Here is a 27,887-nt window from a genome sequence, read left to right as displayed (position 1 = left end):
TTGCTGGTGAGATGTTTGTAAGGACCTGTAAGGAAGGTTTTGATCGGATCGGTATGAAGTGGTGGAGATTTTGCTTGGATCAGATCCAATATGTGAAGAAGATCAGACATGTGAGCAGATTTGCGAGAAAGATCGAACTAGTGATGAAGGTTTTGATGGGGTTGGTTATGTAGGAATTGAAGGTTGAAGAAGGAACTAAGTTGTAAGAAACTCAAATCTCATAAGCTCGAGCTCCTCATAGAACTCGAGGTCTTTTATGCTCAATTTGCTACAATGAACTCAAGTCTAAGAAGCTCAAGATGTTAATTTGCTAAATAGTTTAGAAACATTGTTAACTAACAAAATTGTTTGAAAATGGAGGGTTATTTTGCACCCAAAAAAAAAAAAAACCCACAACATAAACACTTGTTGGGTACCGTAACTAGCTCAGTTAAATCAGTCCAGTACCGTGTACAAAAACACTTCCTTTTTACTCTCTCAACCTTGACCCCCCTCTGTTTCTCAAAAAAAAAAAAACCTTGACCCCCCTCTCTGCGTTCATGGCTGTTCTTCCCTAAAACGGCTTCGCCACTCCTTCCTACAGCTCTTTAAACCCTTGTCTCTCTCTCTCTTTGGGGAAGCGGCAATGTCAGACAACACAACCACCAACTTAATAATAATTCCATGGGGATCCTTACCCGATGAGATTCTTACCAATATTTTCGTTTTCCTACCCATCAAATCCATAATCATCTGTACCTCAGTTTCAAAAGCATGGAAATCACTAATCAAAAACCCAACTTTCATTTCCACCCATCTCCACCACTCCCTCAACAAAAACCAAAACCTCCTCTTCTTCCGCCTCCGCTCACAGAATCAGAAAGAATTTTACGCATTGCATAACGAAGATGATGCTGATTTCACTCAACACGCCAGGTTTGATTTCCATGCTCCCGACCTTTATCCCCATAACAGACACTGCAGAGTGGTGGGTACCTGTAACGGCCTGCTCTTCCTTTCCAGTGTTTTCCACGCTGACAATACCTTATGTCTTTGGAACCCATGTGTTGGAAAGTTACTGAAACTTCCTTCACCCAATTTCACCGACGCTACGCATGGTAGGCTCCACGCCTCTAATGGGTTTGGATTTGATCCCAAAACTAAAGATTATAAAGTTATCAGGGTTGTGACTTTGCTGGAAAGTCTTGGCCTTGAAAAGAATCGACCCCAGGTTGAGATTTACACACTCTCCACTGGTCAATGGAGAATGCTTAGGACTGATTTGGCTCCCATATGCGGTTTATATTGGACTGACCCACAGACATTTATCAACGGGGCTCTGCATTGGGTTGCATTTAGAGTTAGAAATAATTACTTTCATAATTTTGTTCTGGTTTTCGATTTGGGTGAGGAGGCTTTCCATGAGATACTCCTGCCAGAATTTCCAGGTCATATGGGTCTGAGGCCCGGTTCTGTTTCTGTATATAGGAATTCCATTGCCTTCTTTCGAAAGGATAATGACTTTCTCCATATCTGGGCGATGAAAGAGTATGGTGTTGTGTCCTCGTGGACTAAAGTTTTAAGTTTACCTCTATTTAATCTAGATTTCTTTGGTGCAAGTGATAGCATACAGAGGGCACTAGGTTTTCGAAGGAATGGTGAGGTTATATTAAAATTGGATGGAGGACGCCTCATTTCGCTGGATCTTGAGACTCGAGAGATTAAGGATCTTAGGATTATGGGATATGAGAAAACTATTGTTGATTTTTATGTGGAGAGTCTAGTTTTGCTCGACAAAGCCACCAACAGTGAAGATACATAGTGAGGAAATAGGTAAAATGCATTTCATGCCTCTTCTTTTTTCCTGGTTTTTACTTTTGTTATTTATATATACTTGGCATTGATCATATCATACATTAGATAAGAATATATACTTTTCAATATGACACTTCTATTAATTCTTCTTATGGATGATTGATTACCTTAATTAAGTGGCTTTATCTTTAGGATAAATAGCTTATAAAGGATAATTGAGTACATAGCATGTATACTTAAATTCATTGTCCACATTTCAAATTTTCTTTAAAATTAATAACTTATTACTTATATAAATAAAAAATAAAAAAAGTGGTTAGTGTTGGTTATCAACTTTGAGCAAGCCTGTTTTTCAAGAGAATTTCATGTTTCCTGCCACTTTTGATTTACAATATATACATAGAAGTACTCAAATTTTCTTTGCTGGCAATTTTATTGTTACAGGTGATCCCTTTTAACTTCATGTTTTCAAACTCATACTAAATGTTCTTGTTTATTATTCATCTAATAAATTTCTCTTCTGCATTTAAAGAGCAACGTTAATTGAGAAAGCTGTTCACCTGCAAGCACTGCTTGCTTTTGGTGATTAAGAATTGAAATGACCTGTTTATACTCCTGTTCTGGAATCTTTTTTTTTCTTTCTTTCTTTCTTTCTTTCCTTCCTGAGCATGATTTGCATTAATTTTTCCAATAAAGTAGTTATGCTTAGATGTATTTTTTTGTTGACTCCATTTCATTTCTTTTCCCTCTCTTAGTCTCTTGTGAGTTGTGAATGAGTTAGTATTTTCTATTATACAATTGTATGAAGTAGAAGCAAAATACCAACATTGGTGGAAAAAATAGAGGAAAACTAGGCAAATAGAAGACAGCAACTTATAACTACTATACTTGCGGGCAGCAATAGGCTGTAGGAATGGGAAGCATTTCCTTATAGACATTAGACATGCAAGTTACAGGTGGAACTCAACCCGAAATCCTAAAACTAGTCCCAAAAAATAACGACCAAGAAACTAGGCTAACAACTCTTTCATTGATTTATAATGCTGAAACCTATTTCATCTTTTAAGGTGCTAATGTTTTTACTTTATTCTTTAGGTTAAAGAAATTTAAGAAAGAAGATATTGGTGTTAAAGATTTAAGGATGGTTAAAGAGTATCTTTTTGAGAATGGTTAAAGATTTGCCTTAAGCAATTTAAGAAAGAAGATATTGGTGTTATGAATAAAAATAGTACATGAGTGATCAATTATTGTTGAGGAAGGGATAGTACCCTACAAATAAGTAACATTGAACACTCAAGAATATATGCTTTTTCTCAAGTATTACTTAGATCGTGTTGATGGATGATACAAGCCTTAACTCATAATAGTTTTTTGTGGTTGTCTCTGGCTACACTTTCAAATGTTTTGTTTTGGTTGTAAAGAACAAATGAAGTCACTTTCAAGTGTGACTCTTTGTGCACATTTGTTTGTGCTATCACTTCCAATCTTTTTTTTGATAAGTAAATAAGCTTCATTGATAGAAAAAGAGGACAGTACAAAAAAAAAACCAAAGCACATAGGACATGTATTGAGGAAAACGAGAGAACAAACAGAAAATAAAAAGTACAAAGCTACAACTATCAAGCAAATCAGTCAAGGAAGTAAAAAAGGAAATGCTGGATGCATTTGTCCACCCAAGAAAAGTCTGTAAGAAGGTCATCTTCAGCTCATGAATTGCTCTTTCGGTGCCTTCAAAAATCTGGGTATTCCTCTCCCTCCAAATGCCCCACATCAAACAGTGAGGAACCAAGTTCCAAATAACCCCATTTCTATGTTTTCTGAATTTTCCTGGCCAGCTAGCAGTAAGCTCCACAACATCCTTGGGCATAACCCAAGATACCCCAAAGAGTGTGAGCACCATACTCCCCAACTCTCTGGCTATTGGGCAATGCAAGAGTAGATGATTAATAGTCTCCCCTGCACTTCCAATCTTCATCTTACAGCTTTTTATTAAATAGACTGCTTGATTTTTTTTTTAAATTTTATATATATATATATATATATATATATTTTAAAAAACTCACTATCTCTGTGGAGGCCAAACTTTGCAGTGAGGAGTAAGACTTTCTGTTCACTATGTCATTGTTCTTATTCACACTTTATTCTTTCAATGATAGACTTAGCTGGGACCTCATTTTGGTTGTTCTGGAAAATTTTAATTTTAGTCCTCATTAGATCAATTTGATTTAGCAGTGCATCTGTTCGGTTTCTTATTGGATTCTAATGAATGGATACCCAGTTAAAATACTTTTCCCTCAATGTGGCATAAGGTATCCACTTTCACCTAAATCCCTTGTCTCTGGCCTTATTGGAGGGACAGTTTCAGGGTATTATTAAAGGAGTAAGGATTGCAACTCTAGTTCTCATCTCATGTTTCAGATGATTGCATTATTTTTGTTCAAGGTACTAATGATATGCAAGATAGTGTTTTGAAAATTTTGAAGTTTTATTGTGGCCTTTCTGGACAGATTGTAATTTTGACAAATCTGAGGGGTTTTTCAGTCCTAACACTCCTGAACAGGATATAAACCCCGTTAGCTCTTCTTAAGGTAAAAAAAGAGGATGGACCTAGTAAGTATTTGGGTCTAACTTAGATATGGATCAGAAAAAGACACAGCTTTTTAGAACCGTAGTTGAAAAGATATCTCAAAAACCACAATGATGTAGAAAAAGACACAGCTTAAGTATCCTCTCATTAGGAAACTTTTAAGTACCACATTTTTCTGTGGAAAATAATTAATAATCTTTTCCTATGAAGTCTGAACTAAGTAGAAGAAAAGTTGTATTTTCTGATTCACATGTGATGTGTGGTAAATATGAGGAAACTGTGGAACCTTTGTTTTTCTCCTGTCCAAATATGGTTTGCTTCAATGTGTGGTATTAGAATGAATTCTTAGCAAACCCAATCAGAAAGGTTGTGATTAGTATGATGGTTTTATGTTCTCTCTGAAAATAAATTTTATAACGCAGCTATTGTGGCTGTGATATTGGGTGTTTTATGGTTTATATATGGTTTTTGGGGGCAAAGGTTTTTTTTTTTTTTGAATTCTGGACGGTTTAAGTTCAACCTAAAGTCATGGTAGAGTTTAGCTGAAAGTGAATGCTTAACTGCATGGAAGTACTAGAATTTTGATGATGAATTTCAGAGTTCAATAAAATGCAGTGATTAGTGAAAGAGATTTTTACAATTTTGGTAACTATGTAGGATGGCATGTAGTTTTGTTTTCTGGCAGGTGTCTATTCTAATAGGAAAAAGTTTGGTGAATGTGCTTTAGAGTGCAGGGACAGATCAGGGAATAAGCGGATTATGGATTGCTACAGCAGAACTCTGTCATCTAAAAGTGAGGCAACTTTCATTTCACTTAGAGAACTGATGAAGGAAATCTAGAGAAAGGGACTTCATAATGCCATTGTGGTGATGCAGAATAAAAACTTCTTGCAAAAGCTCCTTGAAGATGATTGCATAAACTGGAGATTGGGACATGTTTTCGAAGTTATAGCAGTATTAAGGAGTGAGTTTGGTAATGTACTTAATTATGTAGATAGAGAATATTGGAATGGGTTTTTAAATTAGTTTATTGCTGTTTCTGATTATATTAATATAACCTGGGAGGGGCATAGTTTGCTGGTGATGTTTATGTTGTTCTTGGACTTTGTATTTGTGCTTTACTTGTATCCAAAAGTAAATAAATTACTTTTTGAATGAACTTTATGCATAAAAATATTGTTGTTAGCTTACTCTTCATTCTTCAATAATGCCAAGAGCCCAGGTGGTTTTCTGTTGATATTTATTTTTGTGTTATATTCTTGATCCTAAAGGAGATTCAAGGGTAAAAGATTGTGTGTTTTTCATGTGCTACACAACAGTCTCATTGGGCAATTCTATGTTTTTAGGCCTACATGAGTTGGCCTTTTGCCCAATCTCCAAATCTCTAAAGGATTAGGATTGGGATTGAAGCTCACTGCAATACAAAACGGGCTCGAAACCCAAAATCCATTATCGCACAAGGTAGGCATGAGAGCCCAAATTTCCTTACTACACATAATGGACTTAACAGCCCAAAAGGTTATTACTTCACGTATTGAGCCCAAGAGCCCACATTCTTTCATCTCATGGGTCTGGCTTGAAGCCTATGATGCTCTTCCTCAAAACCCAAGGCCCTAATCTACGCTAAGCAAACTGGTAGGCAAAAATCTTACTAAAAAAATCAAATGGGCCATTTAGGCCTTTAGGGTTGAAAAGCCCTTCACTGATTTAAGAAGAGGCCCAAAGAGACCCAAGTCCGTTGAATAAAAAAGGTGAAAAGATAAAGTAGAAAGGGTAGGGCCAGCTAGAAGCAAATGAGATAAAGTGATAAACCATTCCGAGAAAGAATAACAATTTGTAAGAACGTTCACATTAGCCTCTCTAAAAAAGGTTGAGAGGTAGAATTTAGAAATTGAATTCCAAAAGAAGTAACGAACCTTCGTATTGGCTTCCTTACTCATTTCCTAAAATAATTTACACATCCCTAAAATAACAATTTGTTACAGCATTTTTAACATATTGAAGTAAGTATTGTACAATTCTAAAACATTTATTTTATTCCTTTTTTAAAAAGTGGGAGAAATAACAAAAAGTAATTTTAAAAATCTAATATTTTAATAAAAAATGGAAATGTGAGTGTTTTAAAAAGGAGTTAGCTAAAATAAATAAAGTCAATTCTTATAATAAAATAAGAAGAAATTTTAGGAATGTCAACATATAAATGCTCTGGCGGATTCAAAATTCCACTTCCTCATAGAACTCAAGTTTTTTATGCTCAATTTGTTCTAATGAACTCGAGTTTAAGAAATTTGAGATGTTAGTTTACTAAATAATTTAGGTTAATTGTTAACTAAAGAAATTGTTTGAAAATGAGAGTTTTTAAATAAATAAATAAAATCCCACTAACCAGACATAAACGCTTGTTGGGTACCATAACTAGCTCAGTTAAATCAGTCCAGTACCGTGTTACAAAAACACTTCCTCTTTACTCTCTCAACCTTGACCCCCCCCTCTGTGCGATCATGGCCGTTCTTCCCTAAAACGGCTTCGCCACTCCTTCCTACAGCTCTTTAAACCCTTGTCTCTCTCTCTCTTTGGGGAAGCGGCAATGTCAGACAACAGAACCACCAACTTAATAATTCCATGGGGATCCTTACCCGATGAGATTCTTACCAATATTTTCGTTTTCCTACCCATCAAATCCATAATCATCTGTACCTCAGTTTCAAAAGCATGGAAATCACTAATCAAAAACCCAACTTTCATTTCCACCCATCTCCACCACTCCCTCAACAAAAACCAAAACCTCCTCTTCTTCCGCCTCCGCTCACAGAATCAGAAAGAATTTTACGCATTGCATAACGAAGATGATGCTGATTTCACCCAACACGCCAGGTTTGATTACCCTTTCCATGCTTCTGACCTTGTTCCCCATAACAAAAAATGCATAGTGGTGGGTTCTTGTAACGGCCTGCTTTTCCTTTCCAATTTTTTCCACGCTGCCCCTAACAATGGCTTCTGTCTTTGGAACCCGTGTGTTGGAAAGTTACTGAAACTTCCTTCACCCAATGTCACCTACGCTACGCATGGTGCGTTCCGCGGCTCTAGTGGGTTTGGATTTGATCCCAAAACTAAAGATTATAAAGTGGTCAGCGTTGTGACTTTGCTGGAAAATTTTGACCTCGAAAAGACTCGACCCCAGGTTGAGATTTACACACTCTCCACTGGTCAATGGAGAATGCTTAGGACTGGTTTGGCTCCCATATGCGTTTTACTTCAGAATGGCCCACAGACATTTATCAACGGGGCTCTGCATTGGGTTGCATTTAGAGATAGTGATAATTACTTTCATAATTTTGTTCTGATTTTCGATTTGGGTGACGAGGTTTTCCATGAGATACTCCTGCCAGAATTTCCAGGTAATACGGGTCTGATGTCCGGTTCTGTTTCTGTATATAGGAATTCCATTGCCTTCTTTCGACAGGATAATGACTTTCTCCATATGTGGGTGTTGTGTCCTCGTGGACTAAAGTTTTTAGATTACCTCTATCTAATCTAGATTTCTTTGGTGCAAGTGATAGCATACAGAGGGCACTAGGTTTTCGAAGGAATGGTGAGGTTATGTTACAATTGGATGGAGGACGCCTCATTTCGCTGGATCTTGAGACTGGAGAGTTTAAGGATCTTAGGATTATGGGATATAAGAAAACTATTGTTGATTATTATGTGGAGAGTCTAGTTTTGCTCGACAAATCCGCCAACAGTAAAGATACATACTGAGGAAATAGGTAAAATGCATTTCGTGCTTCTTCTTTTTTCCTGGTTTTAACTTTTGTTATTTATATATACTTGGCAATTTGGCATTGATCATATCATACATTAGATAAGAATATATACTTTTCAATATGACACTTCTATTAATTCTTCTTATTGATGATTGATTACCTTAATTAAGTGGCTTTATCTTTAGGATAAATAGCTTATAAAGGATAATTGAGTACATATCATGTATACTTAAAATTCATTGTCCACATTTCAAATTTTATTTAAAATTAATCATTTATTACTTATATAAAATTTAAAAAAAAAAAGTGGTTAGTGTTAGTTATTAAGCAAGCTTGTTTATCAAGAGAATTTCATGTTTCCTGCCACTCTTGATTTACAATGTATACATGGAAGTGCTCAATTTTTCTTTGCTGGCAATTTTATGGCGACAGGTGATCCCTTTTTACTTCATGTTTTCAAACTCATACTAAATGTTCTTGTTTATTATTCATCTAATAAGTTTCTTATTCAGTCTAGTTTGATCTGTTTATGCTAAAATTTTTCTTCTGCATTTATAGAGCAACGTTAATTCAGAAAGCAGTTCACCACCAAGCATTGCTTGCTTTTGGTGATTAAGAATTGAAATGACCTGTTTATACTCCTCTTCTGGAATCTTTTTTTTTTTTTTTAATCTTTCCTTCCTTAGCATGATTTGCATTAATTTTTTTTAGTTCCAATAAAGTAGTTATGCTTAGATTTTTTTTTTTTTGTTGACTCCATTTCATTTATTTTCCCTCTTAATCTCTTGTAAGTTGTGAATGAGTTAGTATTTTCAATTACACAATTGTATGAAGTAGAAGCAAAAGACCAACATCGGTGGAAAAAATAAAAAGGAAAACTAGGTAAATAGAAGACAGCAACTTATAACTACTATACTTGTGGGTAGGAGTGGGAAGCATTTCCTTATAGACAATAGACATGCAAGTTAAAGGTGGAACTCAACCCAAAATCCTAAAACTAGTCCCAAAAAATAACGACCAAGAAACTAAGCTATCAACTCTTTCATTGATTTATAATGCTGAAAACAATTTCATTTATAAGGTGCTAATGTTTTTACTTAATTCTTTAGGTCAAAGAAATTTAAGAAAGAGGATATTGGTGTTAAAGATTTAAGGATGGTTAAAGAGTATCTTTTTGAGAATGGTTAAAGATTTGCCTTAAGCAATTTAAGAAAGAAGATATTGGTGTTATGAATAAAAACAGTACATGAGTGATCAATTATTGTTGAGGAAGGGATAGTACCCTACAAATAAGTAACATTGAACGCTCAAGGATGTATACTTTTTCTCAAATACTAACAGCTAGTGATGTATTACTGTGAGCAGGTTGATGGATGATTCAAGCCTTAACTCATAATAGTTTTTTGTCGTTGTCTTTGGCTACACTTTCAAATGTTTTGTTTTGGTTGTAAAGAACAACTGAAGTCAATTTCAAGTGTGACTCTTTGTGCACGTTTGTTTGTGCTATCACTTCCAATCTTTTTTTTTTTTGATAAGTAAATAAGCTTCATTGATAGAAAAAGAGGACAGTACAAAACGAAAACCAAAGCACATAGGACATGTATTGAGGAAAATGAGAGAACAAATAGAAACTAAAAAGTACAAAAGCTACAACTATCAAGCAAATCAGTCAAGGAAGTAAAAAAGGAAACGCTGGATGCATTTGTCCACCCAAGAAAAGTCTGTAAGAAGGTCATCTTCAGCTTATGAATTGCTCTATTGGTGCCTTCAAAAATCTGGGCATTGCTTTCCCTCCAAATGCCCCACATCAAACAGTGAGGAACCAAGTTCCAAATAACCCCATTTCTATGTTTTCTGAATTTTCCTGGCCAGCTAGCAGTAAGCTCCACAACATCCTTGGGAACACCATACTCCCCAACACTCTGGCTATCGGGCAATGCAAGAGTAGATGATTAATAGTCTCCCCTGCAGTTCCAATCTTCATCTTACAGATTTTTATTAAATAGACTGCTTGATTTTTTTTTTTTAATTATATATATATATATATATATATTTTTTTTTTTTAAATCACTCTCTCTGTGGAGGCCAAACTTTGCGGTGAGGAGTAAGACTTTCTGTTCACTATGTCATTGTTCTTCTTCACACATATTCTTTCAATGATAGACTTAGCTGGGACCTCATTTTGGTTGTGCTGGAAAATTTTAATTTTAGTCCTTATTAGATCAATTTGATTTAGCAGTGCATCTGTTCGGTTTCTTATCGAATTCTAATGAATGGTTACCCAGGTAAAATTCTTTTCCCTCAATGTGGCATAAGGTATCAACTTTCATCTTAATCCCTTGTCTCTGGCCTTAATGGAGGGACAGTTTCAGGGTATTATTAAAGGAGTAAGGATTGCAACTCTAGTTCTCATCTCATGTTTGCAGATGATAGTATTATTTTTGTTCAAGGTACTAATGATATGCAATATTGTATTTTGAAAATTTTGAAGTGTTATTGTGACCTTTCTAGACAAATTGTAATTTTGACAAATTTGAGGTGGTTTTCAGTCCTAACACTCCTGAACAGGATATAAACCCCATTAGCTCTTCTTAAGGTTAAAAAAAAAGATGATGGACCTAGTAAGTATTTGGGTCTAACTTAGATATGGATCAGAAAAAGACAGAGCTTCTTAGAACTGTAGTTGAAAAGATATCTCAAAGACCACAGTGATGGAAGGAAAATTTGTGGTCTCAAGTAGGTAGATGAACTTTAATCAAAACTGTTTTGAGTTCATTGCCTGTTTACCCTTTTTCAAACTTTAAAGTGCATCATGCAATTTGTAAAGATATTGATAGAAGGATTTGGATTTTTTTTCCTGAGGTCGTAATGAAGGGATCAGGAAAATTATTTATTAAACTGGAATTTTAGCTTTTCATCTAAGAAAGATTGTGTAGGGGGGGGAGGGTGTTAGAATGTAGAGAAATGGATCCTCTGAATAAGGCTTTGGTAGCAAAGCAATTCTGGGGAGTTATTTCTATTTTAAATTGTTTGTTGTCTAAGGTGTTGTCAAGGTTAAGCCTTCTAACTCTACTTTCTTGTTGGCTGAACCTAATGGTGAGATCGTGGGTTGCCAATGATCTCTTGCTCAACTGACACTTCCTCCCCTTAAAACTGTTAGATGGATTGGAGGGCGAGTTTAGAGGTAAGACTCATCAGGTACCTATGTAATTAACCAATAAAATAAATAAATAAATGGTGTATTGGGGATGGTACTTCATTTTGACTGAATCATCCTTGGTTTATGATGAAGGACAAGGTAGATTGTGAGATGAGAGTTTCTATGCAAACTGTTGCAGGTCTAATTGATCTTGACAGATTTTGTCTTAAGTATCCTCTCTTTAGGAAACTTTTAATTGCCACATTTTCCTGTGGAAAATAATTAATAATCTTTTCCTGTGAAGTCTGAACTAAGTAGAAGAAAAGTTGTATTTTCTGATTCACGTGTGATGTGTGGTAAATATGAGGAAACTGTGGAACCTTTGTTTTTCTCTTGTCCAAATTTGGTTTGCTTCAGTGTGTGGTATTAGAATGGATTCTTAGCAAACCCAGTCAGAAAGGTTGTGATTAGTATGATGGTTGTATGTTTTCTCTTAAAATAAATTTTATAATGCAGCTATTGTGGCTGTGATAGTGGGTGTTTTATGGTTTATATATGGTTTTTAGGGGCAAAGGTTTTTTTTTTGAATTCGGGATGGTTTAAGCTCAACCTAAAGTCATGGTAGAGTTTAGCTGAAAGTGAATGCTTAACTGCATGGAAGTACTAGAATTTTGATGATGAATTGCAGAGTTCAATTAAAAGCAGTGATTAGTGAATGAGATTTTTACAATTTTGGTCACTGTGTAGGATGGCAAGTAGTTTTGTTTTCTGGCAGGTGTCTATTCTAATAGGAAAAAGTTTGGTGAATGTGCTTTTGAGTGCAGTGACAGATCAGGGAATAAGTGGATTATGGATTGCTAACTGTGTCATGTAAAAGTGAAGCAACTTTCATTTCAGTTAGAGAACCGATGATGGCAATCTAGAGAAAGGGACTTCATAGTGCCATTGTGCTGATGCAGAATAAAAACTTCTTGCAAAAGCTCCTTGAAGATGATTGCATAAACTGGAGATTGGAACATGTTTTCAAAGTCATAAGGGTATTAAGGAGTGAGCTTGGTAATGTACTTAATTATGTAGATAGAGAATATTGGAATGGGTTGTTGAATTAGTTTAATGCTGTTTCAGATTATATTAATATAACCTGGGAGGGGCATAGTTTGCTGGTGATGTTTTTGTTGTTCTCAGACTTTGTATTTGTGCTTTACTTGTATCCAAAAATAAATAAATTACTTTTCTAATGATTTTCTTTATGCATAAAAATAGTGTTGTTACCTTACTCTTCAATAATGCCAAGAGCCCAGGTGCTTTTCTATTGATATTTATTTTTGTGTTATATTCTTAATCTTAAATGAGATTCAAGGGTAAAAGATAGTGTGTTTTTCATGTGCCACACAACAGCCTCCTTGGGCTTGAAGCTCACTGCAATTCAAAACGGGCTCGAAACCCAAAATCCATTACAGCACAAGGTAGGCATGAGAGCCCAAATTTCCTTACCACACAGAATGGACTAAACGGCCCAAAAATCTATTACTTCATGTTTTTAGCCCAAGAGCCCACATTCTTTCATCTCATGGGTTGGGCTTGAAGCCCATGATGCTCTCCCTCAAAACCCAAGGCCCTAATCTACACTAAGCAAACCCTTGTAGGCAAAAATCTTACTAAAAAAATCAAATGGGCCATTTATGCCTTTAGGGTTGAAAAGCCCTTCACTGATTTAAGAAGAGGCCCAAAGAGGCCCAAAATCCATTGAATGGAAAAAAGGAAAAAGATAAAGTAGAGAAGGCAGGGCCAACTAGAAGCTAATGAGTTAAAAGTGATAAACTATTCTGAGAAAGAATAACAATTTATAAGAACATTTATATGACCATTCACATTTGCCTCCCTAAAAATGGTTAAGAGATAGAATTTAGGAAATGAATTCCAAAAGAAATAACAAACCTTCATATTGGCTTCCTTACTCGTTTCCTAAAATAATTTACACATCCCTAAAATAACAATTTGTTACAGTATTTTTTACATATTGAATGAAGTATTGAACATTTTCAAAACATTTATTTTATTTCTTTTTGTGTTTTAAAAAGGGGGAGAAATAACAAAAAGTAATTTAAAAAATCTAATATTTTAATAGAAAAAGGAAATGTGGGTGTTTTAAAAAGGAGTTAGCTAAAATAGAAAAAGTCAATTCTTATCCTAAAATAAGAAGAAATTTTAGGAATGCCAACATATAAATGCTTTAATGGATTCAAAATTCCACTTTTCCTCGTAGAACTCGAGTTCTTTTATGCTCGATTTGTTACAGTGAACTCGAGTCTAAGAAACTCGAGATGTTGGTTTGCTAAATAATTTAGGAACGTTGTTATCTAACGAAATTGTTTGAAAATTGGTGTTATTTTGCCAAAAAAACAACAATCCCACAAACCAGACATAAACACTTGTTGGGTACCATAACAAGCTTTGTTAAATCAGTCGAATACCATGTAAGAGCATTCATAGCAATGAAGCTAAATAGCTATTTTAGCTTCACCAAAACACAAAAAATGCTCTGCATCAATGTATGTAAAGCTAAAAAATTTTAGCTTCAAGCTTCTGTACGAAACTACTTTTGGCTTTGTATGGAAGGTAAAGCTAAAACTTTAAAATATTTTTTTAATTCCTACACATATTAAAATAATACTTCTTTACATATTTTTTTTATTTTTTATTTCTTTTTGAATGCTCGAAAATGTGTGAAAACAAAAAAGTTGTTTAGACCCCCAAATTAAAAAAAAAAAAACGGCTAGATTGCTTTTACTCTAATTTATCCAAGTGCAGAATAAGAGTAAATGAGGCGCAATAAATCAATAACTACTCTAGTGCATAAACATGAATAACAAACAATAAATATAAAGCACAAGAGTAAGGAAAGAGATAATGCAAATACAAGATAACACGCCAATGTGTTATCGAAGAGGAAACCGAAGAACTCGACGAAAAACCTCTTCGCCACCCTCCAAGCGATAATCGATCCACTAGACAATCAGTTGGGATACATGGGTTCACAAGAGACCCTTCAAACCTAATCTACCCAATGTACCTAAGCCCTCCAAGCTCCTACTCCAATAAGACTTCTCAGAATCGTGTCTTGTCTAGCTCTTCGGATCCCACAATATGCCTGATTACATCCGCCAAGCCTCACCGGCTTCTTTTGGCAATTCCCTAAAGCTTCCCAAGCTCCAAAATACTCTCTACACTTTGAAAAGGTGTGGGTTGTGTTTAGGTACAAATCTCCTCTCAAGATATGACAATGGAAGAGAGATGGAGAAGAGACTACAATGATTTCTCACTAAGGATGAGTAACACTCTCTCAAAAGATGGGTGTGTGTGTTGTAAAAAACCTATCAAGGGTTTTTCTCTCTGAATGGCCTCCTCTACATTTGTAGGTAATGAGGATATATATAGTATGGGTAAAGGGTAAGAAAGTCACACATAAAAATTCTCCAAGCAGAATGTTTCACGACTACCTCACTGGAAGGCTTTACCTGCGAGACACTCGCGAAAATGACAGTCTGGCATGACTCTTCAGCTTCCAGCATGTGTTTCTCACATGGCTCTTTCGCGGGTTAACTTCTTGCGAAATCCACTGATTCTTCATTTTAGCTTAAGTTTTCACCAACTTAATACTAAACCCAATACAATAAAATCCCACAAAATACAAGGAACAACATTAAAGCAATTACAACACTTTTTGTCATGGAATAAAGCCAACATAAAACATAGTTGTAAATCACAACTTTACACTTTTCTCTCTCTGCCTATCGCTCTCATTCTCTCTCTCTCTCCTCAAATTAGCTCTCAAGCTCAGACTCTCGCCGGCCTTTCCCTCATTTTTTTACCTTTTCTCGTTTCTGCCATTTCTCCGAAGCTCACCATCTTCGAAGCTTCGCCGCTGACCCATGTCCACAAAGCAAAAACTCTCACTGGCCAACCCACTCGCTGACCCAACTCCGTTCACTCCTCACCGGCCAATCCACTCTCTACCGAAGCCTTCCACTCTCCGTTCACTCCTTTCTGCGGGAATTTTTCTGGGTTCATGGAATTTTTCTGGTTTCAAATTGTTGTGTTTGTGATCGTAGCTCTGTGGGTTTTATTTTTGTGATTGTGGGTTGATTTTCTTAGGTAGTTGTGGGCTGATTTTGGTGGTTGTGGTGGCGGTAGGTGTAGACTATGGGCAGGGTGGTGGTGATGATGGGATGTATTATTTTATTATAGTAGATATATTATTTTATTGTGATGTTTATATTAGGGGAAATTGCAGTTAACCCATCTGTGGTTTTGCCCGTTTTAACAGTGCCCACCCATGGTTTAAAAGTTATCACTTAACCCACCTAAGATGGCCTCTATTAGACCCCTGTTACCCACCTCTACCCTTTCCATTAGAAATTCCTCTTTACTATATAAGCCAAAATTAAAACCCAAATAGAACCCTAAAAAAAAGAAATGAGCTCTCTCCCTTTCTCTACCTTAGAACCCCCAAAAATCCCCAAACCCATAATCCCTTTCTCTCTTTACTTTGATTGCCAAAGTGAAATCCCCAAACACTTGCAAGCAAGGAGGAGGTGTGCTGAAACTTGGATTTTCCTCTATATCAGGTATGAAATGACTTTCTAGGGGTTTTGGGCGGTGGCTAACAGCGGTGGTGGTGTTGGAGGTGGTAGTTTGGTGAGGCTATGATTTGATGGTTTAGTGAGTTGGTTGTGGTGTTGGATATGTTAGATTGCTGGGGGTTTTTTTTTTTTTTGCTGATTTTTTTGCTGGGTTTTTCTTGTTTCTTTGTTTTTGCATCCTGATCTAGGGTTTTGGGTGGTGGCTAACAACGGTGGTGGTGTTAGAGGTGGTAGTTTGGTAAGGTTATGATTTGATGGTTCAGTGAGTTGGTTGTGGTGTTGGATATGTTAGATTGTTGGGGGTTTTTTTTTTTTTTTTTGCTGATTTTTTGTCGGATTTTCTTGTTTCTTTGTTTTTGCATCCCGATCTGGGATTTTGGGTGGTGGCTAACAACGGTGGTGTGTGTTGCAGATGGTAGTTTGGTGAGGCTATGATTTGATGGTTCAGTGAGTTGGTTGTGTGTTGGATATGTTAGATTGCTGGGTTTTTTTTTTTTTTTGCTGATTTTTTTGCTGGGTTTTTCTTGTTTGCATCCTGATCTGGGGTTGGGTGGTGGCTACAACGGTGGTGTGTTTGAGGTGGTAGTTTGGTGAGGTTATGATTTAATGGTTCAGTGAGTTGGTTGTGGTATTGGATTGTTAAGATTGCTGGGTTTTTTTTTTTTTTTTTTTGCTGGGTTGCTTGTTTCTTTGTTTTGCATCCGATCTGGGGTTTTAGGCAGTGGCTAACAACGGTGGTGGTTTGGAGGTGGTAGTTTGGTGAGGCTATGATTTGATGGTTTAGTGAGTTGGCTGTGGTGTTGGATATGTTAGATTGCTGGGTTTTTTTTTTTGCTAGGTTTTTCTTGTTTCTTTGTTTTTGCATCCCGATCTGGGGTTTTGGGTGGTGGCTAACAACGGTGGTGGTGTTGGAGGTGGTAGTTTGGTGAGGCTATGATTTGATGGTTCAGTGAGTTGGTTGTGGTGTTGGATATGTTAGATTGATTTTTCTTTTACTTGCAAATCTGGGTTTTTTTAGAGAACCCAGCAAAAGAGAGAGAGTTAGAGTTTTAGAGAGAGGGTTTTTTTTGCTTTGTCTACCCTCTTTCGTAAAATTTTGTGCTAATTATGTATATGAAAAATGATGAAACAAATTTTATCTTGACTTGTTTTTTGATATTTTTCTTTTACGTTTTATGTGAAGAAGAAGAAGAAGAAGAAGAAGGAGAAAAAAGAGGAGAGAGATATAAAATATAATGAAAAAGACACATTTACCCCTATTTTTAACGGTGAAAATGGAGAGGTGGTTAACGGGGGTCTAACGGAGGCCACCTCAGGTGGGTTAAGTGATAACTTTTAAACCACGGGTGGGCACTGTTAAAACGGGCCAAACCACAGGTGGGTTAACTGCAATTTCCCCTTTATATTTATTTTATTGTGCTGAAAACTAAAATAGATCCACTGTTGCTGAATGTTTTGTAAAATGAGTAGATAAAATAGATAAAGTAGCTTTTTGTGGTGCTAAATAGCTAAAAAAATTGGGACCAACTCCCCTCCCGTTAAAAAGCCTCCCATTATCTCCCGTTTTTACACTGATGAGAAACATGTGGCTAATAAAAAATCTAAGGGTCAAAAGGAAGCCACATCAAAACATAATTTTTCTCTCTTCTTCTCAAACCCAAATCCTTCATAGTCCTTGCTAAACCTGGAAATCTCCGCCCATTCAACAACACCCTTGGCAGCAGACGGCAAGAATCCATCAGAATGATGTCGAAGTTGTCAAATTGGCCACCAATTGATACCGAGAAATTGAGGAAAATGTAATCTAATTCTAGCATTTTCCTTGGTTTAGTTTTTAAAATTTGAGATTTAAAAGAAAAAAATTAGGTAGATGAATTTTACAAAACATGGCTATTCCTATTCGATGCTCCATCTGGGTTTTAAGTAAACATATGAAAAAAAAAAAAAAAAAAAAAAAAAAACCTACCCAGATAAAAATTTGGGATAATTACAATAAACCCACCTATGGTATGACCTGTTTTCACTTTACTTACCCGTGATTTAAAACTTTACATTTTGCCCACCTGATGCTACTTCCATTAAGGCTCTGTTACCCACCTTTGACTTTTCCATTAGAAAACAACTTTTACAACCAAAATATAACATAACACAAATCAAAAAGTTAGGGTTTGAATTCTTTTGAAAGAACTTGGATTATGGGGTTTTGTGTCTCTATACAAGGACAAAGACAGCAACGCATGTTTCAAGAGTTGAGTTCAAGGGTTTGGTTCTATTTAATGATCTATTTCTTTAACAATTAACATTAATCTTTCTCGTAAAAAATTTATCATCGAAAGAAAACAAAATCATGCGATAAAATTATAAATAATAAAGATATTCTTTGAAGTTAGCATTGTACTAGTTGAAAGCAAAAAAAATTACTAAATTTTTTTCTCTGTTGTGAAATAAATTCTAAATTTCTTTTTTTTTTCCCCAAACACCTTAATGCCCAAACCAAAATAAAAAAAAGAGGTATGAACACTCTTCACTCTTCAAACAAGTAGTGGGAGCAGCAGAGAAGGTAAGGCCAAAGCCATGGCAGCCGACCAGATCTCTCAGGCCGTTCAATCCTTGTTTTGTTTTGTGCATCGTGTGATGGCAACAGCGAGCAGCGAGCAATGGCTCAAACAGAGAAGGCTCAAACAGCAGCAGCGACCAAACACCAATGGCCAAACAACAGCGACCCAAACAGCAACGACCCAACACCAACGGCCAATTGGACCACTGCGTGATGGCAACAACGAGCAACAACTCAAATAGAGAAGGCTCGAGATATATGGGTCTGGGGTTTGGGCAAAGAAATCTATTGCTTATCCACCTTTTCTCTCTCTTCAATCTTATCCAAGGAACCCATGGCCAAAGCTAGAACTTGCACCGCCGCAATATTCGTTTGTCATTGCTCTGTTCACCACCACCATTGACGACCATGGTTCTTTCTCTAGCCTTTGCTGGAACTTATTTGAAACCCTTTGATTCTCTCTAACTACTTTCAATCTGAGAATCAGATTAGGTTTTATGTTGGGTTTGGTTTTGGGGGTTTGTTAATGGTGGGTTTCGGTGAATTTTCTAGAGGGTTTTCTTGTGTTGGATTGTGAATTAAGTTTTGGTTTGATAAAGGGGTTTGATTGAAAGATTGCGATATAAAAAATCTGAAATGGGTTGTGGAAAGAAAGGATGAGTGAGACAGAGAGAAAAATAAGAGATTGAGAGAGAGATGTGAATGAGATAGAGAAATGATGAACAAAATGTGTTGGCCTGTCCATTTGATCTTATTTTGATACACATCTTGTTTCTCTACAAAACCCCCTCTTTGATCTTGTTTGTTTGAATTTTTTCTGTTATTTTTTGTTTTTAGCGTTGGTTTGGATCCACGTTCATGTTCACGTTTCCTTGTGTTTGTGCGTTTTCAGTTTTTTTTTTTTTTAAGACCAGCACCTAGTGCACTGTTCATGTTCCAAGGCATATGAACAGTAAAAAAAGAGTGAACAGTAATTTTTCACCCATTTAAAAATTATTTTGCTATAGTGTTTTCAATTTTCAGTAAAATAAGTTGTATCCAAACAGACCCTTAGAGGAGAGAGACATAAAAGTGAAGATAAAATACATTTTTACCCTTGATTTTAATAGAGGTGAGTAACAGATGGGTAACAGATTGAAATTTAGGTGGGTAAAGTGTAAAGTTTTAAATTACGGATAGACAAAATAAAAATGGGTCATACCATAGGTGATTTTACTGTAATTATCCCTAAAAATTAACTTCCATTTTAGGAAAAAAGCTTCAAGGTTTCAATTTTTCAATCTTTTCTTACACTTTCTCAAAAGACCAGACAGTGCAAAGTGTGGAATTTGGAATGGAAACAAAGAATTAAAATTACCAAGTGAACTTTCTAATGAGATGAAGATCTGTGAGATAAAAGAGGGTTAAAAAAATAAAAAAAAACCTTCGATGTTATAATTAGAACTTTTAGCCGAAACTTGTGTACTTTTAATTCATGAGCTTCGTACCTAGAGCAATTTTCCCAAGTGAGAAAATCCTAGTGACTTCGATGGATAATGATGAGAAAATCCCTCAATTCTACATCTATATTTCCTTATAACATCTAGTTCTAATATCAAAGTTTCAAATGTTTTAGCAAAAGATCTAATATTATGATTCAACGGTTTGTTATAGAATAAACGATGGTGTATAGGTGACTGACAACGCCATCAGCACTTCTCATACTTTGGTGGTGTCTCCGACACCTTTCTTATGGCTCCTTGCCGTCCATGGCCAAGGGTGGTGGTGTATGTGTGGTGGATTTGGCAGAGAGGCTGCTGAAGGGTTTGGGTTTGGACCGTTTAGTAAAGAGAGAGAAATTATATTTTGAGTTGGTTTGATTTGGACCCTCCGATATTTTATTAACCACGTGTTCCACATCGGTGTAAAAAGGCATCAGTGTAGAAAGGGAAGATAATGGGAGGCTTTTTAACAGGAGGGGAGCTGTGGATGCTCTGACAAAAACACTTCCTCTTTACTCTCTCAACCTTGACACCCTCTCTGCGATCAATATCATGGCTGTTCTTCCCTAAAACGGCTTCGCCACTCCTTCCTACAGCTCTTTAAACCCCTGTCTCTCTCTCTCTCTGGGGAAGCGGCAATGTCAAACAACAAAACCACCAACAGAATAATTCCATGGGAATCCTTACCCGATGAGATTCTTACCAATATTTTCGTTTTCCTACCCATCAAATCAATAATCATCTGTACCTCAGTTTCAAAAGCATGGAAATCACTAATCAAAAGCCCAACTTTCATTTCCACCCATCTCCACCACTCCCTCGACAAAAACCAAAACCTCCTCTTCATCGGCCCCTGCTCAGAGAATCAGAAAGAATTTTGCGCATTGCATAACGAAGATGATGCTTATTTCACTCAACACGCCAGGTTTGATTTCCCTTATAACAGAAAATACAGTGTGGTGGGTACTTGTCACGGCCTGCTCCTCCTTTCCGATGTTGGTAACAATAGCTTCTGTCTTTGGAACCCGTGTGTTGGAAAGTTACTGAAACTTCCTTCACCCAATTTCACCGACGCTACGCATGGTAGGCTCCACGCCTCTAATGGGTTTGGATTTGATCCCAAAACTAAAGATTATAAAGTGATCAGGGTTGTGACTTTGCTGGAAAGTCTTGCCCTTGAAAAGACTCGAACCCAGGTTGAGATTTACACACTCTCCACTGGTCAATGGAGAATGCTTAGGACTGATTTGGCTCCCATATGCGGTGTATATTGGACTGACCCACAGATATTTATCAACGGGGCTCTGCATTGGGTTGCATTTAGAGTTTGTGATAATAACCTTCATAATTTTGTTCTGGTTTTCGATTTGGGTGACGAGGTTTTCCATGAGATACTCCTGCCAGAATTTCCACGTCTGATGTACGATTCTGTTTCTGTATATAGGAATTCCATTGCCTTGTTTGAAAAGGATAATGGCTTTCTCCATATCTGGGCGATGAAAGAGTATGGTGTTGTGTCCTCGTGGACTAAAGTTTTAAGTTTACCTAGTTCTAGTCAACGTTTCTTTGGTTCAAGGGATGATATACCGAGGGCACTAGGTTTTCGAAGGAATGGTGAGGTTATATTAAAAGTGGATGGAGGACGCCTCATTTCGCTGGATCTTGAGACTCGAGAGATTAAGGATCTAAGGATTATTGGATGTAAGAAAACTATTGTTGATTATTATGTGGAGAGTCTAGTTTTGCTCGACAAAGCTGCCAACAGTGAAGATACATACTGAGGAAATAGGTAAAATGCATTTCATGCTTCTTCTTTTTCCCTGGTTTTTACTTTTGTTCTTTATATATACTTGCCATTCGTCATATCATACATTAGATAAGAATATATACTTTTCGATATGACACTTCTATTAATTCTTCTTATTGATGATTGATTACCTTAATTAAGTGGCTTTATCTCTAGGATAAATAGCTTATAAAGGATAATTGAGTACATAGCATGTATACTTAAAATTCATTGTCCACATTTCAAATTTCTTTAAAATTAATCATTTATTACTTATATAAAATAAAATAAAAAACTGGTTAGTGTTGGTTATCAACTTTGAGCAAGCCTGTTTATCAAGAGAATTCCATGTTTCCTGCCACTTTTGATTTACAATATATACATAGAAGTGCTCAAATTTTCTTTGCTGGAAATTTTATGGTGACAGTTGATACCTTTTTACTTCATGTTTTCAAACTCATACTCTTGTTTATTATTCATCTAATAAATTTCTCTTCTGCTTTTAAAGAGCAACGTTAATTGAGAAAGCAGTTCACCTGCAAGCACTGCTTGCTTTAGGTGATTAAGAATTGAAATGACCTGATTATACTCCTGTTCTGGAATCTTTCTCTTTTTTTCTTTCTTTCTTTCTTTCCTTCCTGAGCATGATTTGCGTTAATTTTCCCAATAAAGTAGTTATGCTTAGATGTATTTTTTTTGTTGACTCCATTTCATTTCTTTTCCCTCTCTTAATCTCTTGTAAGTTGTGAATGAGTTAGTATTTTCTACTTCACAATTGTATGAATTAGAAGCAAAATACCAGCATCGGTAGAAAAAATAAAGAGGAAAACTAGGCATATAGAAGACAGCAACTTATAACTATTATACTTGTGGGCAGCAATAGGGTGTAGGAATGGGAAGCATTTCCTTATAGACATTAGACATGCAAGCTAAAGGTGGAACTCAACCCGAAATCCTAAAACTAGTCCCAAAAAATAATGACCAAGAAACTAAGCTAACAACTCTTTCATTGATTTATAATGCTGAAAACTATTTCTTCTTTTAAGGTGCTAATGTTTTTACTTTATTCTTTAGGTTAAAGAAATTTAGGAAAGAAGATATTGGTGTTAAAGATTTAAGGATGGTTAAAGAGTATCTTTTTGAAAATAGTTAAAGATTTGCCTTAAGCAATTTAAGAAAGAAGATATTGGTGTTATGAATAAAAACAGTACATGAGTGATCAATTATTGTTGAGGAAGGGATAGTACCCTACAAATAAGTAACATTGAACACTCAACAATATATACTTTTTCTCAAATACCATTAACTAACATCTAGGGATGTATTACTGTGAGCATGTTGATGGATGATACAAGCCTTAACTCATAATAGTTTTTTTGTGGTTGTCTTTGTCTACACTTTCAAATGTTTTGTTTTGGTTGTAATGAACAACTGAAGTCAATTTCAAGTGTGACTCTTTGTGCACATTTGTTTGTGCTATCACTTCCAATCTTATTTTTGATAAGTAAATAAGCTTCATTGATAGAAAAAGAGGACAGTACAAAACAAAAACCAAAGCACATAGGACGTGTATTGAGGAAAATGAGAGAACAAATAGAAACTAAAAAGTACAAAAGCTACAACTATCAAGCAAATCAGTCAAGGAAGTAAAAAAGGAAACGCTGGATGCATTTGTCCACCCAAGAAAAGTCTGTAAGAAGGTCATCTTTAGCTCATGAATTGCTCTTTCACTGCCTTCAAATATCTGGGCATTGCTCTCCCCAAAATGCCCCACATCAAACAGTGAGGAACCAAGTTCCAAATAATCCCATTTCTATGTTTTCTGAATTTTCCTGGCCAGCTAGCAAGTAAGCTCCACAACATCCTTGGGCATAACCCAAGATAGCCCAATGAGTGTGAACACCATACTCCCCAACACTCTGGCTATTTGGTAATGCAAGAGTATATGATTAATAGTCTCCCCTGCACTTCCAATCTTCACCTTACAGGTTTTTATTAAATAGACTGCTTGATTTTTTTTAAAATTTTATATATATATATATATATATATATATAAATCACTCTCTCTGTGGAGGCCAAACTTTGCAGTGAGGTGTAAGATTTTCTGTTCACTATGTCATTGTTCTTATTCACACATATTCTTTCAATGATAGACTTAGCTGGGACCTCATTTTGGTTGTGCTGGAAGATTTTAATTTTAGTCCTCATTAGATCAATTTGATTTAGCAATGCATCTTTTCGGTTTCTTATCGGATTCTAATGAATGGTTACCCAGGTAAAATTCTTTTCCCTCAATGTGGCATATGGTATCCACTTTCACCTTAATCCCTTGTCTCTGGCCTTAATGGAGGGACAGTTTCAGGGTATTATTGAAGGAGTAAGGATTGCAACTCTAGTTCTCATCTCATGTTTGCAGATGATAGCATTATTTTTGTTCAAGGTACTAATGATATGCAAGATAGCGTTTTGAAAATTTTGAAGTGTTATTGTGACCTTTTTGGACAAAATGTAATTTTGACAAATCTGAGGTGTTTTTTAGTTCTAACACTCCTGAACAAGATATAAACCCCGTTAGCTCTTCTTAGGGTAAAAAAAGATGATGGACCTAGTAAGTATTTGGGTCTAACTTAGATATGGATCCGAAAAAGACAGAGCTTTTTAGAACTGTAGTTGAAAAGATATCTCAAAAACTTAACTTTGTGGTCTTAGGCAGGTAGATTAACTTTAATCAAAACTGTTTTGAGTTCATTGCCTGTTTACCCTTTTTCAAACTTTAAAGTGCATCAGGCAATTTGTAAAGATATTGATAGAAGGATTTGGAATTTTTTTTCTGAGGTCATAATGAAGGGATCAGGAAAATTACTTATTGAACTGGAATTTTAGCTTTTCATCTAAGAAAGATTTTTTTTTGGTGGTGGGGGGGGGGGGGGGGGGTGGTATTAGAATGTAGAGAAATGGATCCTCTGAATAAGGCTTTGGTAGCAAAGCAATTCTGGGGAGTTATTTCTATTTTAAATTGTTTGTTGTCTAAGGTGTTGTCAAGGTTAAGCCTTCTAACTCTTAGGGTTGGAAAGGTATACTTTCTTGTTGGCTAAACCTAATGGCGAGATCGTGGGTTGCCAATGATCTCTAGCTCACTGACACTTTCTTCGCTTAAAACTGTTAGATAGATTGGAGGGCGAGTTTATAGGTAAGACTCATCGGGTACCTTTGTAATTAACCAATAAAATAAATAAATAAATGGTGTATTGGGGATGATACTTCATTTTGACTGAATCTTCCTTGGTTTATGGTGAAGGACAAGGTAGATTGTGAGATGAGAGTTTCTGTGCAAACTGTTGCAGGTCTAATTGATCGTGACCGATTTTTTCTTAAGTATCCTCTCATTAGGAAACTTTTAAGTGCCACATTTTTCTGTGGAAAATAATTAATAATCTTTTCCTGTTAAGTCTGAACTAAGTAGAAGAAAAGTTGTATTTTCTGATTCATGTGTGATGTGTGGTAAATATGAGGAAACTGTGGAACCTTTGATTTTCTCTTGTCCAAATTTGTTTTGCTTCAGTGTGTGGTATTAGAATGGATTCTTAGCAAACCCAATCAGAAAGGTTGTGATTAGTATGATGGTTGTATGTTCTCTCTGAAAATAAATTTTATAATGCAACTATTGTGGCTGTGATAGTGGGTGTTTTATGGTTTATATACGGTTTTTAGGGGCTTTTTTTTTTTTTTTTTTTTTTTTTTTTTTTTTTGAATTCTTGTAGTTTTAAGTTCAACCTAAAGTTATGGTAGAGTTTTGCTGAAAGTGAATGCTTAACTGCATGGAAGTACTAGAATTTTGATGATGAATTGCAGAGTTCAATAAAAAGCAGTGATTAGTGAAAGTGATTTTTACAATTTTGGTCACAGTAGGATGGCAAGTAGTTTTGTTTTCTGGCAGGGTCTATTTTAACTGGAAAAAGTTTGGTGAATGTGCTTTTGAGTGCAGGGACAGATCAGGGAATAAGCGGATTATGGATTGCTACAACAAAACTGTGTCATCTAAAAGTGAAGCAACTTTCATTTCACTTAGAGAACCGATGATGGCAATCTAGAGAAAGGGACTCCATAGTGCCATTGTGCTGATGCAGAATAAAAACTTCTTGCAAAAGCTCCTTGAAGATGATTGCATAAACTGGAGATTGGAACCTGTTTTCAAAGTCATAAGGGTATTAAGGAGTGAGTTTGGTAATGTACTTAATTATGTAGATAGAGAATATTGGAATGGGTTGTTGAATTAGTTTAATGTTGTTTCAGATTATATTAATATAACCTGGGAGGGGCATAGTTTGCTGTTGATGTTTATGTTGTTCTGAGACTCTGTACTTGTGCTCTACTTGTATCCAAAAATATATTAATTACTTTTCTAATGAACTTTATGCATAAAAATATTGTTGTTACCTTACTATTCATTCTTCAATAATGCCGAGAGCCCAGGTGCTTTTCTGTTGATATTTATTTTTGTATTATATTCTTAATCTTAAAGGAGATTCAAGGGTTAAAAATAGTGTGTTTTTAATGTGCTACACAACAGTCTCATTGGGCAATTCCATGTTTTGAGGCCTACATAAGTTGGCCTTTTGCCCAATCTCCAAATCTCTAAAGGATTGGGCCTGAAGCTCACTGCAATACAAAACTGGCTCGAAACCCAAAATCTATTACAGCCCAAGGTAGGCATGAGAGCCCAAATTTCCTTACCACACAGAATGGACTTAGCAGCCCAAAAATCTATTACTTCACGTTTTGAGCCCAAGAGCCCACATTCTTTCATCTCATTGGTTGGGCTTGAAGCCCACGATGCTCTTCCTCCAAAACCCAGGGCCCTAATCTACACCAAGCAAACCCTGGTAGGCAAAAATCTTACTAAAAAAAATCAAATGGGCCATTTAGGACTTTTGGGTTGAAAAGCCCTTCACTGATTTAAGAAGAGGCCCAAAGAGACCCATGTCCGTTGAATAAAAAAGCAGAAATGATAAAGTAGAATAGGTAGGGCCAGCTAGAAGCTAATGAAATAAGGTGATAAACCATTCTGAGAAAGATTAACCATTTGTAAGAACATTCACATTAGCCTCTGTAAAAAATGTTAAGAGATAGAATTTAGGAAATGAACTCCAAAAGAAGTAACAAACCTTTATATTAACTTCCTTACTCATTCCCTAAAATAATTTACACATTCCTAAAATAACAATTTGTTACAACATTTTTATATATTGAAGGAAGTATTGTTGATTTCCCAAACATTTATTTTATTCCTTTTTCTGTGTTTTAAAAAGTGGGAGAAATAACAAAAAGTAATTTAAAAAATCTAAGGGTATGTTTGATAACTGCTTTTTCCTCTTATTTTCTATTTTCAAAAACAATTTTCTATTTTTGAGACTAAAAAACTTGTTTGACAATCCAAAATAGACAGAAAACAAAAACTGTTCTCAAAACTCAATTTGTGTAGGAAACTGAAAATATGCAAAAAGCTGTTTTCAATTTATAATTTTCAAAAGTCAATGAAAACACGCATTTAATTTAATAAATCTGTCTCATTTAATGAGTTAGCATTAGAGTTCAAATCATAGTAACAACATATTTTATTTTTTTCTTCAAAAAACTATCTTTTTAATTACAATTAACCAAACATGTTTTTTGTAAGGACCCGAACTTAGATTCCTAGCCCAGCACATGGACAGACTATGGCCCAAGAGGCCCACAACAATGAATTTGTAGAGGAATGGGTTAAAACATTGGGTTTTAGTTAATCAAACAGCATTATAGATAGATTTGATGACAAAAAAGTAAACATTATTATGAAATGAAGAAAGAACGTCCTCGACAGAATCCGAGGACAATAGTTCTAATATCTTGTTCTAAGAAAATGTTACAAATTTGACTGTGGATTGCTGCAATATTTTTTCTTTCTAATTTCTGATCCCCCTCATTATTCTTTTTCCTCTTCTTTTATACTCTCTTCTCCCTTTACCTCAACCGTCCACCTGTATGCTAGATGGTTAGGGTTGATATTTGTTCCATCAATTCTTCTCATAAGTCTTCAAGTAGTAGCTGTAATGCTGAAATACACTGTTCAGACATCACTTCTACATTAATGCGGCCA

General features: G+C 35.7%; 2 protein-coding genes across 7 annotated transcripts; both read left to right on the top strand.

The window, feature by feature from the left end:
* The first annotated feature begins 451 nt into the window (after window positions 1-451).
* On the top strand, window positions 452-12,485 carry LOC115954109 (F-box protein CPR1-like). Of its 3 annotated transcripts, none has more exons than XM_031071984.1 (2): window positions 452-1,812; window positions 12,109-12,485. In XM_031071984.1, exon 1 carries the CDS (start codon window positions 626-628, stop codon window positions 1,799-1,801), a length of 1,176 nt encoding a protein of 391 aa, XP_030927844.1. In that variant the 5' UTR covers window positions 452-625; the 3' UTR covers window positions 1,802-1,812; window positions 12,109-12,485. The 3 variants fall into 3 exon arrangements, with proteins under 3 accessions (XP_030927844.1, XP_030927843.1, XP_030927842.1); XM_031071983.1 differs by lacking the exon at window positions 12,109-12,485 and adding an exon at window positions 5,116-5,532; XM_031071982.1 differs by lacking the exon at window positions 12,109-12,485 and adding an exon at window positions 5,109-5,532.
* LOC115954107 (F-box protein CPR1-like) lies at window positions 6,804-26,241 on the top strand. Of its 4 annotated transcripts, none has more exons than XM_031071981.1 (3): window positions 6,804-6,954; window positions 20,580-21,754; window positions 25,737-26,241. In XM_031071981.1, exon 2 carries the CDS (start codon window positions 20,604-20,606, stop codon window positions 21,744-21,746), a length of 1,143 nt encoding a protein of 380 aa, XP_030927841.1. In that variant the 5' UTR covers window positions 6,804-6,954; window positions 20,580-20,603; the 3' UTR covers window positions 21,747-21,754; window positions 25,737-26,241. The 4 variants fall into 4 exon arrangements, with proteins under 4 accessions (XP_030927841.1, XP_030927838.1, XP_030927839.1 ...); XM_031071978.1 differs by having other exon boundaries at window positions 6,804-7,868; window positions 21,459-21,754; XM_031071979.1 differs by having other exon boundaries at window positions 6,804-7,868; window positions 21,459-21,754; window positions 25,730-26,241.
* Window positions 26,242-27,887: the final 1,646 nt, after the last annotated feature.

The sequence above is a fragment of the Quercus lobata genome, chromosome 7 (genome assembly GCF_001633185.2).
Source record: "Quercus lobata isolate SW786 chromosome 7, ValleyOak3.0 Primary Assembly, whole genome shotgun sequence".
Taxonomy (NCBI): Eukaryota; Viridiplantae; Streptophyta; class Magnoliopsida; order Fagales; family Fagaceae; genus Quercus; species Quercus lobata.
Note: the sequence above shows the minus strand (reverse complement) of the source record. Positions and strands in the feature narration are given on the sequence as shown.

Bases quoted from the DNA above. Each gene is read 5' to 3' on its own strand.
- LOC115954107 (XM_031071978.1), top strand. From the start codon at position 6,969: ATGTCAGACAACAGAACCACCAACTTAATAATTCCATGGGGATCCTTA. The intron at 7,869-21,458 runs GTGTTGTGTCCT...CTCCATATCTGG, and splicing joins ATGACTTTCTCCATATGTGG to GCGATGAAAGAGTATGGTGT.
- LOC115954109 (XM_031071984.1), top strand. From the start codon at position 626: ATGTCAGACAACACAACCACCAACTTAATAATAATTCCATGGGGATCC.